Source organism: Triticum urartu, chromosome 2A (assembly GCF_056163025.1).
Source record: "Triticum urartu cultivar PI428250 chromosome 2A, HENAU_Tu73, whole genome shotgun sequence".
In the NCBI taxonomy this organism is placed as follows: domain Eukaryota; kingdom Viridiplantae; phylum Streptophyta; class Magnoliopsida; order Poales; family Poaceae; genus Triticum; species Triticum urartu.
The window spans coordinates 749,036,381-749,050,527 of NC_141874.1; the positions used below are offsets into that span (position 1 = coordinate 749,036,381).

Here is a 14,147-nt window from a genome sequence, read left to right on the forward strand (position 1 = left end):
TCCCGGCCCCCGGAGCTGCCTTGTGCCACGTGGTTGCCCTTTAGCACCGGTTCGTGCTGAACCGGTACTAAAGGGGGGGCCTTTAGTGCCGAAATGTTAGTGCCGATTCCGAAACCGGCACTAAAGGGCCTTACGAACTGGTGCTATTGCCCGGTTCTACACTAGTGATGCATCATTCATCCGATCTAGATCTGACTACCGCTTCTTCATCCATCCTTCCATGTCCTGATGTGGAAGCTCTAAGAGAAACTTTGTCCCATGCTGGTCTGGAGGCATGTGGAAGGCAGAGGGCCTGCTCAGGGTTGTTGCCATCGAGAGAGAGAAAGCGACTACTGCAGCATCCGACGGCAACACGGCGGCAAAAACAGCAGAGTGGGGAGGTGGTAGGGTCCCACGTGAAGAGGATGCTCCTCATGGTAGAAGCGCCTAGCACACCGGAAACCCTAGCACTCAAGGCATCAAGCTGGGCAGAAGTTCTTTTATTTTGGCGTGTGCTGGATGAAGTTTGAGCCATTGAACGCAATAGAGGAAGGAGACATGCTTATTTTTTTTCCTGTGGGAGGTCAGGGATCAATCGGGATCCTATGATGAACTCAATGGTCTGTAGAACAGCGCATCAGTGCATGCACGCCACCGCATACATCTCGTAAAAGGAAAAGCCTCCACCACACTATATCTTTCGTAAAAGGAAAAGGAAAAGCCTCCACCACAGCGCATCAGTGCATGCACGCCCATGTTCAGGTTACTATATCTTTCTTTTTTAGACAAGATATCTCATATATCTTATACATCACTCTTTTTCTTTCTGAGTTGCCTATACATCACAGGGGTTAAATGGGCTGCAGTCAGTGCGGTCCATTTTTCATGTGTTAGTTTTCTGTCCATTTTTTGAAATAACAAAATATTCCCCTAAAAAAGTAATAGAAAATATTTAAATTATAATAATTATAAATAAAATAAATATTCACGTAATTATATTAATATTTATGCATCCTAAAATGTCTGTTCAAATATAAAAGTGTTCATATACTTAATAAAAATAAAAAATTGTAAAATGCATATATATATATATATTAAAAGTATATATACAATTTTCAAAATATCATGTGTTAATATAATGTTCGTGTAGTATATAAAATTTTCATGCTTTTAGGAAATGTGTTTCTTGTTTGAAAAAGTGTTTACATGTTTTAATAAAGTTTATGCGCTTGCCAAAATAAATATTTGAAATAAAATGAATTAGAAAATGTGTGTGGAAAATTAATTAGTAGCCTAGTGTTCCCCCGAGATTATAGATCCTAAAATGTAGCTTATTTTTGTATGCATATTATTTATATGACAAGAATATTTTTATGTGAAAGAGCCATGTAAAACGCAAAAAATAACATTCTATAAAAGAACCACTTGAATATTATTTTAAAATCATGAAGGTTTTTAAAGTTATATTAACGTTTTGAAAATGTAAAAACTTTTTCAAATTTTCATATAATGTTTATTAAATATGTGAACAGTTTTAAAAATTATGAATACATTTATAGAATTCATAAGTATTATTTTAAGTACGTGAATATTGAAACTACACGAACATATATTTATTATAGTGATTGTTGTTTACATATTTTATTTATAATTTCAAAAGGGAAAAGTAACTAACATGCGCTCCACATGCGCACTTAGAATTGATAAAGTGTGTGCATGCCATACTTATAGAGAGTATGGTTACCTAAGTGGTCCGTAGCATTGCCCGTTACGTGTGAGCTCCCTTGATTGATACCTGGTATTCATCTATTTTGTTTATTTATTTTGTGTTGCGCCCTGACAGGGCGGGACCCGATGGGCATGGAGACATATATTTGCAAGTCAGCCACACGTTGGCCTGCCAAGTAAGCCATACGGACGTATCCGAACGTGATTTGAACCATATATGAACAAGAATGCCAAGTACTGGAACCAGTTTGATCTATTTTTCAAGTTCAGATACCAAAGTGAACGTCAGCTGCAAGTTCAGACACCACCAGTGCAATTACCTCTTTTTTTTTGATACGTGAGGCTTTCCTTCTATTTTTTGAGTTCAGGCTTTCCTTTTTTAGTAGCGTAAGGATTTCCTTTTTTTGCACTAACAACTTTTTTGTATGTGATGATATCTTTTTTTTTTTGTAAATGAGGCTTTCCTTGTTCCTAAAGTTTGACTTGGACGTGTCACATGCATTTTTTGCTATAGGGCGACATCATTTGCATTACGCAAGTTTTCCCTTTATTCTGATCGTAAATTTTATAATCTAACGGTTAAATTAATTTTGATGATGTGGATTAATGAGAGATCATGAAAGGTACCTTCAATTAGTAAATAAGAGATAAGAGATAAGAGAAGGAGCATGGACTATACTCCGCCGCACACCAGGCGGCGCCCCAACGAATACGGACCATATCCGCATGCGGGTTAGAGAGACGATATGGATTGTACATATAGTGAGTAGATATGGATCAGGGCTACCGCATCTGCCACCTCAGCCAAACCATTTTCCTGGACCAAATTATTAAAAGGACCGGCTAGACTCAGGTGACTGAATTTAGAATTTGGGCAAGCCACTTTTTGATGTGCCGTTTATTTTAGATCAAATGAAAAGCGAACATTCATCTACAGCCGAAAATGACTTGCCCAAATTCTCTATCAGTCGGTTTTGTCTATTGCCCCTCCCAGCTGCATGCCATGCACGTCCGTTGTTTTTCTGCCCCGGTTTGTGGGCCAATGATGCATGCAGTACAATTACGTTCATCATGAACAAACTGTAAACTGTGCATGTACATGTGTCTATATTTAATTGCTAGTCGTAGATCCTTACTACTACTAATTCTCTCTACATGCACAACGTCCATGTCAGCATGTGCCACATCAGCGTTCAGTTTCCAATAACAACCAATCGGTTCTCTCTGTGATCAGCCCCTCTCGGTCTCATTCCAGCGCCATTCCCCTCAGCAGTGTACGACAAAAACACAAAATCCTCGCCACTGACGGCAGTAGAAATCTAGTCCCCCCCCCCCCCCCCCCCACCCCCACGAGTACTTTCTGGCTGTTCGGTTCAGTTCACCTTTTCCTTCCACTTCCCCTCCCACCTTAATTACCAATCAGTTCTGCCTCCCCCCGCTTCGTCTTCTTAATGCGCCTAACAAATCTGCCACCGCTGCAATCGCCTTGGCTCGCCGTGCACGCCAAATTGGCGCTGGTACATGTAGATGTAGGCTGTATAGCTATGCCAATAGCAGCTCGACTCCTTCAACCTGCAGGTTAACTGATCCGAGATGGAGAAACGAGAAGGATGGGCAGAGAGAAGGCTGTCCTTGGAGGAGTGTGGTGGCCTTTGTGGAAGGGAGCGAGGAGGCGGAGAGTTCGATCAGAGAAGCAATTGTTCAATCTCTTTGTTCAGGTAAGTCATACCTTGACAACAGTTTGATACTATTGTTGTATGTAATTCTTTTCGCTTCAATTTCAAGCTATAACTATCCTGCAAGATGGTGGGACGAATCTGAAGTCCCTGTTTTCGACACCAACCGCTTGCAGGTGTCGTACATGTTTGTCGGAACAGATCTGCGGCAATCCCTATCCTCTCCATATCAGGTTCCACCTACAACCTCTTCGTTGCCGAGTACGTTTGATTCTGCCACCGCTATCCATTTTTTGCCGGTTCACTTCTTAAATCTAGAGATTTAAAAAATGTTGTACCTAGAACAACATCAGTTGTCTGTCTTGAAAATTTCATGTATTGGTCGATGCAAAGCTTAAACATAGATGTTGTGTTCCAGATGCTAAAGATTGATATTATCTGGCTGTTCTACTGAGATTTTTCTATTAAATTTTACTCATTACTTCAGAGAAAGATGGATGGTCGTACGTACACCATACCTTTGTGGTCGTCAACTGAAATGGACTATTTTTTCAAGTATTATTTCACAGATTACTGTTTGCTGTTCCATTACTTGGTGGCATGATCTGTATTCCCTTTTTAAATGCATTCTATAATTATTTGTTCTCTATTATCCTTACTGGTATTTGTTTCCTTAACAATATAACAAGAATTGATTTGAATTCTTTCCACCGTTTGTGTCAAAGCTCTGGACACCGCATCTATTGATGACACCACACACCACTTGTGGATGCTTCGTTTTCTCACTCAAACACAACGCGAGCATGCGTTCGTTCTTTGAGTATTTAACAAAAAACTACCACATTTTATGAAACTGTGTCTACAAATTACCATTTTACAAATTTGTGCCGAAAACTACCACTTTTTCATTAATCTTTGACTAAAAACTACCATGTCGGGAAAGTGCCCAATTGCCTCTTCTAAACGCCTTTCTGACAGGATGGGCCCACCTGTCAGTATCAATCTTCTTCCTCCTCCTCCTCCCTCTCTCTCTAGCATTTCCTCAAACACCTCATGTGCACTCCGCGCTCTTCTCAATGGCGACGCCCGGCGAAGCACGCGACGACGGCCAGCAGATGGAAGCCCAGCGTCCTGGACGACGAGGTCGCTGAGCCTCACCACCTGGCTGCTCCCGGTCACCAGAGCCTTCCTCTCCTCCACCTCCTCCTCCAGCGCGCGCGCACACAGGCAGCCGCAGCCGGCGCCGGCTCACACGCACGCGACGAAGCAGTCCAGCACCCTGCCCCCATGCTCCATAGCCATAGCCTCGCCTCTGGCCTCTCTCAGACTCGTCGCAGCCTCGCCATTGAGTTGGCCTCTCTCCCTTTCACGGATTAATGGCAGGAGCTAGTCATGGACGCCGCCGCGCCCAGGCTCGAGCTTAGCCATGATCGCGCCCGGCCGCGCTTGCTGCTCCTGCTACTCCTTGCTGCCCGCGCCGGTTGCTCCCTGCTACTCCTTGTCACCCGCACCCGGGCTCGAGCTCAGCCATGGTCGCGCACGGACGTGCTTGCTGCTCCTGCTACTCCTTGCCGCCCGCGCCGGCTGCTCCCTGCTGCTCCTTGTCGCCCGCGCTGGCTGCTCCATGCTGCTCCTTGTCGCCCGCGCCTGCTGCTATTCCTTGCGGCGAGCTCCCGGACGTGGGACACGAAGACGAGGTGTTTGTTGAAATGCCTAAGACAGATACAGGAGGAGCAAGAAGATAGACACTGACGTGTGGGTCCAACTAGTCAGAAATGCGTTTAAAAGAGACGAATCGGGCTCTTTTCAGACTTGGTAGTTTTTAGTCAAGGATTAGTAAAAAAATGGTAGTTTTCAGCACAAATTTGTAAAGTGGTAATTTGTAAGCACGGTTTCATGAATTGTGGTAGTTTTTTTTTAAATACTCTTTGTTCTTTGATGACTTTTTAATATGCAAATTTATCTTTCTTCCCCCATCAAGCTACACATGGGTGGCACTTGGACACGGTTACCAACCTGACAAGAATCCACTCTAATTTTATTGAAGCTTCTAAGCACATGGGTAACAAAATATCTTCTAACTAATAAATTTTTAAGACTTGAGAAGATAATGATGCATCTCTCATTTGTGGTTTTTAGAATATTTGTTCGCTAGCCCACTATATTTGCATGCTCTATCCAGTTACATTTCCTGCAATCATTTTCCATCTATTGAATCCTATCAACCAGATCATGTACATAGTTGTTCAATCGGATTAAAGAAAATGGCTTTTTGAACTGATCGTAACTCGACTATGACACCTATTGTAGCAGTGTTATTTTATATTAGAATCAGTAATAAATAAAAATTAGAAGATGCACGCCTTTTTCGAAGGCTAGAAGATACAAGTAGGCAAAGAGAGTTTTTGTTTGAGGCGTCGATCCCCTTTCCCCATACTTGTTGGTAGCATTTTTCCTTTTTTGTTTCATATGGGTATGGCATCTACATAATATTTCTGACATCAGTTAGATTGAACCGGAGGCAGAGAACAACCTTGATACACCAAGTATTTTTGGTGATTCGAGGGTTTTGAGACCGTGTCTTTCATTCAAGTTTGCAAGATGTCAACTATACTCCAGGAAGAACATTTAGTGATTGCCAAAATGTACATATGGACGCCTCTAGCCTTGCTCTTCTTCTTTCTTCTGTTTGTAATGCCCTGCCTCCTGAGGCCCTTGTAACTATACTCTGAGTTTGGTAATACAATGATTCAGGTGGGGGAGTCCCCCCTCCCCCCCCCCCCTCCCCCCGGGTGGAAATTCAAAAAAAAAAATTGTACATATGCATGTGCAGAATATCAAGTAATGCAACATGCTCATTTTATATTTTTTGTACTGCAAGAAATATGTAAGGGTCGTGTATATGAATGTGCTCTAGGTTGTAACAACTTACGGTTTTTTGTACTGCAAGAATTACCATTTGATTCACCAATAATGCACACATGGCACCTCCACTTTAGTACATTATTTGCTATCACATGTATATAAGATAGTTGTCATTGTTCTCTTGCAAATTATTTTCTTAAAATTCCCGCTGCAACGCGCGAGGTATCTTTAGTTATACTTATGGTGCGTGTCATTTGTGGATGAGTTGCTATATATGTAATCTAACATTCTTCAACGTACCACATCAGCGCGAGTCTGCATAGAGCAACCAATGAGTGGAATAGAATAAAACACCATTTTCCCCCTCAACTCCTCAAGCACGGCCGCTGCTCATGCCCCACAGGGGATTTCAACCCAGTCCGCCTAGTAATCCCGCACGGCCAGTGGTCCGAACCGAATCTACGCTGACGAACCGTGGCCACGCCTCCATCATCCCATCGCTGGAGCGCCTCTCCTCCGCCGCCCTTCCTCCTCTCCTCCCTCTGGTCCCCTGCTCCTCCCGCTGCGCCTAACCACGCCTCCCTCCGGTGTCCTCTTACCGCTGCGCCCAACCACGCCTCCATTGTCCCGCCGCTGGAGCGCCGGCCGGACGCCGCCCTTCATCCTCTCCTCCCTCCGGTCTCATACTCTTCTTTTCTTACTTTATTATACTATCCTAATTAATCTAATAAAATTAACCGTCCACACTAAGATTTAATTTGACGGGCTATGTTTTCACATCTGGTTGATGACTTCTCAAAAAAATATTCAAAGCAGTTTCACATTGCATGAACAGTTGAACATACATCCACTACCTTTTGTTACGCAATTTAATTCGAGCAAAAGGCGGAAAGCAAAAATATACTGTACTATGAAACTTCGCTTAAGAGTTTTATATACCTGGATACAGAACATGTACTTGGACTATACTGAACTCTCAAGCCATCCGCTGATACACGAGCTTTATTGTCAGGCTCGGAGGATTGAAGCCGATGCACAAGGCAACCAGCGCTTTCAGTAGTCGCCACCTTCCGAGCCGTCATCCTCATCATCCTTTCAGTGGCGGAAAGGCCCTCCAGGTGTCATGAAATCTCTCGTCGGTCGCCGTTGCGCGCTTGTGGCCTAGACACTCGGTTTTTTCCAGGTGGTGGCAATGCTCGGTCATGGACTTCGGCACCGCCCGTTGTTGCCTTTAAGTCAAGCCAAGAACTTGGACTCAGCCACCCTCACCTTGAGGAGCTGGTCGCGCAGTCGACACCGATGGCGGGAGGAGGTCTGCATGGTGGTCCTGGACCGATCGACGACCCAGACCTTTACAAGCTAGAGGTCCACCAGAACCCAAGCCGGCACGATAGCCGACTTCGTGAACGCCCGATGCTCCACTTTGGATAGGCATTTGTTGGCTGCCAAGGCCGATGTGTCGCCACCAATGAGGTAGCACTTGAGGCGGCCGCGTGGCTTGATGCACATCAGCGGGGCTTGGCGTGTGGGTTTGAGAGAGGAGCAGGGAGGAGAACCGGCGGTGTGTGGGTTGGGGGGTGGCTTTGCATGCAGGTTTGAGAGAGGAGCAGGGAGGAGAACCGGCGATGTGTTCGGCGGGGGGGGGGGGGGGGGGGGGGGCTTTGCATGCAGATTTGAGAGAGGAGCGGAGAGGAGAAATGGCGGTGTGTTGGGGAGGGGGAGGAGGGCTTGCATCTGTAGGCGGTGGGCTTAAATAGATGGCTGGAGTTGGCTTGTCGGTCACCACATCGGTGTAAACGCCGCATCGGTCAGCCATCCGGTCATGTCAACCGGCATAAATGTGGATACGCAGCCGTCTGGTCGCTTCCACTCTAATCGGCATGAATGATGGTGAAGGATTATAAAAAAAACACCAGCGCAAGAATTTATAATAGATTCACTTTTATCTAAGTCCGACGAGGTGAACGTTCCGGAGTGCCTAAAATCTCCTTTAGTTTGGTACCAATTTATGGGATTTCAGATGTCCAGGCCTGTCCGGACATTTTTCTTAATCATCATTGTTTGATGGCAAAAATTATTTTGTACCGTTCGGTCGGAATATTTGAAGTGGATATTTTTGAGGCATTGTAGGGGATATTTTTTTCGAGACATTGTAGGGGATTTGGTGACTTACATTAGAGTTGCCCCGAGGGTAGTGTAGTTTGGTCCATGGTTCTAGTGGGTTCAATACTAGGTGCGCCCCGGGTCGCTGTGTGCCTGCGACGCCGAAGCCGCAGTCTGCCCCGTTTCGCACGTTCCTGCCCTCTTTTAGAATTCGTTCTTATTAGAAGTTTCTTGTGCATGTGCACTGCTGAGGATGATGATGCCTTGTCAGGGTCAGCCACAGGATGCAGTTATGATACAAGGAAACGAGCATGGACTAAACTCCGCCGCACACTGCATGCGACGGGAGACCGGCCAGCAGGCGGCGACGCCGACGAGTACGGACCATATCCCATGCGGGAGAGACGATCGAGGTAGGTAGATCTGGATTTATACATATCCGCACCTGCCTCTCTTAAAAGAAAACTCTTCTCCGGCCAGAATGTGCCCATGCTCGTGCCACCTCAGCCAAACTTTGCTCCATGACCAATTTAAATTAAGCTACTCCTGCTGCTCGGGTCCCCAAGTATTCATTAGCTCCAGACCTTCAGATCGACCTGATGGACGGCTCATATTACCACCAGCACCAGTGCTGTGAGTGAGTGAACGTCCACGTCCACAACTTGGCGCGCTATAAATTCGGCGACTCCGAGGGGGAAGAGCAGGGGCACAACAACCACCAGTGCAACCAGCCGCTCTCATCCTCCTCACTGTGGGTGGCCATGGCCGCCAGACTCCCTCTTGCCGCGTGCATCGTCGCCTTCCACCTCTGCCTTCTCCTCTCGCCGTCCACCGCACTCCGCCGGCTCTCGGAAGCGGAGAGCTCGCTAGCCCGCCATGGCGTGGGCATCAGGCCCGCCTACCACTTCCTGCCCGCCAAGAACTGGCAGAACGGTACGTAGCAACTCCATCTAACTGCTCTCTTTTGACGAATGAACTAAGCTACTAGTAGCTAATCTGATCCTTCGTGTGGACTGTGCATGGCCGACCATTTTCTGGTTCCGATGATGGATGGATGGATCATTCATGCATGCATGGTGACTTCCGGATTGTTCTGAGCAGATCCGAATGGTACGTACACGACGTCTTCTCTATGATTTGCTTTGCTTGCTTGCCCGATCGAGCAGTGTGCTTGCTTGCTTACTTGTTTGCTAGAGTAGGTGCCAAGCAGACCTCACATACTGGACACGTGTGATTAGTCTCGACTTGCCTCCTTGATTTTTTTCTTGGGATTCTCGTCTTGAGCCTGTCGGCAGGAACGTTGCCATCATTGGACACTGAATAGACGGTAGAGAAACAAAGGAAGACATCCCAAATCAACTAGCCCATGATTGAGATAGGGATGCTTTGTGTCAAGTGTTCCTGTCCTTCCACTGTGCGTGTGCCTGTATTGGACGTCAGTTTGTGATCCCACGTTTAGAGCGAGTCCAACGGAAGATACCAATTTTGACTCTCCAAATCCTCATTTGCAAAGCCTCGCCAAAAGATTATTTTCTCCATTTTTATGATCTTTCCAACCTCCCCAATTGGCCTCACGCTCCAGATTCCACCAATCATCATGCTACTAGTTTTCTATAACTAATAAACATGACTGATAATTATATTTTCTAAGGGATATATTGGCAACAACCATATTTTCTAAGGGATATATTATGTAGATATTTTTGATAATTTAATAATTTTCATTTTTGAATTGGACGATATATTACCATCAATGTCTCAAATTCTTACACTCACAGCACGCGCACAACACAACACAAGACACGCGTGTGCATGCCTAAATGCACTCACATATTTCTCCCTCAACCATGCGTGAACTGCTTGTAAATACTAGTGATCACTAAAGGGTTGTTTGGACACACAGATTTTATAAAACACGTTGCCCCTAATCATGTAGTATTGTTTTTGTGGATGTCCCCTAATCATATTTAAGGGTCTAGTTAACCACCTAAAACTATATTTGGCCAGGATTAGAAAATTAATATTATACTGTCTAACTGCATCAAATGTTTATGTAATAATTTAATTTGTACATATATTTCCGTAAATTAGTATCATCCATTTTATAAAAAAAATTGTCAACATACTACGCACACAAGACAAGCACGTCTCTCTCCCTGGACCATGCGTGAGTTGCACGTTAACATCAGTGATGAGACTGATCGGTCACTAGATACCTTGAGTTGTCGACGATCTGTCTGTTGCACGGAGAGATTCGTGCATATGCAAAGAAGCCGGCAGCACTGGACAACACTGATGTGAACATTAGTAACCACTTTCACTATTGGAGCTAACTGTAGCTAGCACCTAGTGCTTCATTTTGATTAGTTCACGCGGCTTTATTTGGAATCCGACGCGGACGTTGCATGGCAGCACGCTCTCGTTCTTTTACGTACGAATTCATGCGGCGACGCACGATAAGGGAAGGTGCGACGCACCACACCGTCGCACTGTCCATCAAACTATACATTGACCACAAACACCACCCACGGTGCATTATTCAACATGGTTGGTGCAACAACCTTCGCACTACTGTTGGTCTGTGCAAATCGCTCTACCTTGTATGTATAAGCCAGTGAATTTGTTTTTGTAAATGATCTCGTGGGATCAGCAGGAAGCTTTTTTTCAAAACAAGCTGAATTCCTCGTTTTTCACTTTCACATGGTCCGACAGAGCTACTGAATAAACTTTGACTGCCAACCCTGGATGTAGTCAAGCGAAGTTCTAAGTTGACCAATGTTTAGGAGGTTGGGCAAATCGGAATTATATTCTTATTTGAAAAAAAAAATTGAAACCATATTCCAGCATGTGTCTTAATGCAAAAATGCTGCCCCTACGTTAACCTTACGTTACGGACGAAACACTGTTTCATACGGTTGGAAAGACCTAGCACGGTGCTCGGAAATTTCTCCCGCAGTTTTTATCATACGCACAGCATTTTCGGAGTGAATTAACTAACGGATTTCCATTGCATTGACGTACAGGGCCAATGTACCACAATGGCGTCTACCACATGTTCTACCAGTACAATCCGCTGGGCGCAATGTGGCAGCCCGGCAACCTCTCATGGGGTCATTCCGTCTCCCGCGACCTCGTGAACTGGGACGCTCTTGACACCGCGCTCGACCCCACCGCCCCCTTCGACTATAATGGCTGTTGGTCAGGCTCCGCCACAATCCTCCCAGGCGGCATCCCGGTCTTGCTGTACACCGGCCGCATCGACGCCGACAAGGAGGTGCAGGTGCAGAATGTTGCCTTCCCCAAGAACCCTGCCGACCCGCTCCTCCGCGAGTGGGTCAAGCCCGCCTACAACCCCGTCATACCACTCCCAGCCGACGTCCCTGGAGACAACTTCCGCGACCCGACCACGGCGTGGGTAGGCCGCGACGGCCTATGGCGTATCGCCGTTGCAGCCAAGGTCGGCGGCCCCAATGGCATTGCCTCCACGCTCATCTACCGGAGTAAGGACTTTCAGCACTGGAAGCGGAATGCCTTGCCATTGTACACATCGCGTGCTGCAGGCATGGTCGAATGCCCGGACTTATTCCCGGTGGCGGAGCCTGGCGTGGAGGAGGGACGACTTGGCTACGCGTCCGGACCAGCGAGCGGTGCTGTGAGGCACGTGCTGAAGTTGAGTGTGATGAACACAACCCAAGACTACTACGCGGTCGGCAGGTATGATGACGTGGTGGACACCTTTGTGCCGGAGGTGGATGTAGAGCGCAACGCCGACGATTGCCGGACCTGGCGCCGCTTCGACTACGGGCACGTGTATGCATCAAAGTCCTTCTTCGACTCGAGCAAGAACCGGCGCGTGCTATGGGCATGGGCCAATGAGTCCGACAGCCAGGACAACGACATCGCCAGGGGCTGGTCCGGCGTTCAGGTGCATCCTCCGGTCAATTTCCAATCAACTAGTTGATCATCCTCTTTATATTATTAGCTATGATGTGCACATGTAGACGGTTCCGAGGAAGGTGTGGCTGGACGAAGACGGTAAGCAGGTAAGGCAGTGGCCGATCGAGGAGATCGAGACATTGAGGAGCAAACGAGTTGTCGGCTTGCTAGGAGCGCAGGTGAATGCCGGTGGCGTGAACAAGATCATTGGTGTGGGCGCGCAGGCTGACGTGGATGCCATCTTCGAGATCCCATCCCTAGAAGAGGCTGAGACTTTCCAGCCCAACTGGCTGCTGGACCCTCAAAAGCTATGCGAGGAGAATGGTGCGTCCGTGCCAGGCAGGGTCGGCCCATTCGGGCTGCTCGTCATGGCCTCCAGCAACATGCAGGAGCACACGGCTATCTTCTTCAGAGTGTTCAGACACAACCAGAAGTACAAAGTTCTCATGTGCACCGACCTCACAAGGTACGATTAGAACACAGCTCCCTTAATTCAGATGGAATTTTCTGCTATTGCAAACTCATGTTTTTCTTGTTTTAACTTGTGTATCTCGTGTTGCGACAAAATGAGTAGATCGACTGGGAGGGACAACGTGTACAAGCCGTCATATGGAGGGTTTGTGGACATAGACATCGAGCAGCAAGGGAGGACCATATCTCTTAGAACATTGGTAATCAGAATTCTTCGTCAATTCTTTGCTTAGTTACATGCATCAAATGAATACCTTGTAATTTTGTTCGCTTCTCCCAACAAATAGATTGACCATTCGGTAGTGGAGAGCTTTGGAGGTGGGGGCCGGACATGCATCACGGCACGGGTGTACCCTGAGCACGCGGAGAACAAAAATAGCCATGTGTTCGTGTTCAATAATGGGACCGGACTCGTGAAGGTGTCCAAGCTCGAGGCATGGAGGCTGGCGATGGCTTCAGTAAACGTCGTGCATGGCGGGTGACTCCCTTAAGGGTAAAGTTAAAACCGACTCGGTTCCTGGAGGAACCACGCACTAGTTTAATATGTAGAAGTGAGGCTCAAGCCATGACCGACTAGACCACCACCTCATGGTGCGAGCCGGTAAGACCCAGGTCATTTCTCCCTAAAAAGTAAGGGGTTATTGTAGCATTTTCAATGTGAAAATAATGCGTGTCAAACAATTGGGGAGCTCCCATTCACTCAAGCTATGTATATGTCACTTATAAAACACCTACTACCTCTGTAAAAACGTCTTATATTATTGTATGGAGGTAGTACTTTACTAGGACAAAAAATAACAACGTTTATGTGTTTATGTAACTTTTTAAATAGAAATAAAAGAAAAATATGATAGGGTGTTTGAAATAATAAATATTAGGCTCCTTGGAATAATAGTGGTAGGCAACAAAGGAACTAATGTAAATAAAAAGTTTTTACAGTTGGCTTCTAAGCTTCAGGGATTCTCTTTTCCCTTATCCAATTGGAGTAAATGTTTTGTACAGTTGGCTTCTAAGCTTCAGGGATTCTCTTTTCCCTTTTTCTTTTACGCGTAATCAAGGCGTTGTCTTTAACAAGATCTGCCTCCGATACTAACGACGATAGCTAGAGACGAAATGCAAAAAATAATAATTTATTGAGTAGTTCAGCATGGTACGTACGCGTACGCGTTGTTTCTATATGATTGCTTTGCTCAGTGGCGGGGCTAGGGGGGACTGGCAGGAGCCATGGCTCTCCCCATGACTCAGGAAGTATAGCATAATATCCTTATTTTCCTTCAGGTTTTAAGAAATTTTGTGACGATTACTAATACTTGGCCCCTCTCATCAATACTGTCACGCATTTGGCCCCCCTAATCGTTTTTTCCTGGCTCCGCCGCTGGCTTTGCTTGC

The 14,147-nt window shown here is 46.1% G+C and overlaps 1 protein-coding gene across 2 annotated transcripts; it reads left to right on the forward strand.

Annotated features, from left to right (window-relative positions):
- Window positions 1–9,025: 9,025 nt before the first annotated feature.
- LOC125540295 (fructan 6-exohydrolase) lies at window positions 9,026–13,573 on the forward strand. Of its 2 annotated transcripts, XM_048703900.2 has the most exons (6): window positions 9,026–9,284; window positions 9,453–9,461; window positions 11,375–12,276; window positions 12,353–12,753; window positions 12,862–12,958; window positions 13,046–13,573. In XM_048703900.2, the coding sequence occupies exons 1-6, from the start codon at window positions 9,113–9,115 to the stop codon at window positions 13,238–13,240; spliced, it is 1,776 nt and encodes a 591-aa protein (XP_048559857.1). In that variant the 5' UTR covers window positions 9,026–9,112; the 3' UTR covers window positions 13,241–13,573. The 2 variants fall into 2 exon arrangements, with proteins under 2 accessions (XP_048559857.1, XP_087401551.1); XM_087545425.1 differs by lacking the exon at window positions 9,453–9,461 and having other exon boundaries at window positions 9,075–9,288.
- The last annotated feature ends 574 nt before the right edge of the window (window positions 13,574–14,147 follow it).

Coding starts and splice junctions, on each gene's coding strand:
- LOC125540295 (XM_048703900.2), top strand. CDS start 9,113: ATGGCCGCCAGACTCCCTCTTGCCGCGTGCATCGTCGCCTTCCACCTC. Junction 12,277..12,352: donor GGGGCTGGTCCGGCGTTCAG/GTGCATCCTCCG, acceptor GTGCACATGTAG/ACGGTTCCGAGGAAGGTGTG. Junction 12,959..13,045: donor CCATATCTCTTAGAACATTG/GTAATCAGAATT, acceptor CCCAACAAATAG/ATTGACCATTCGGTAGTGGA.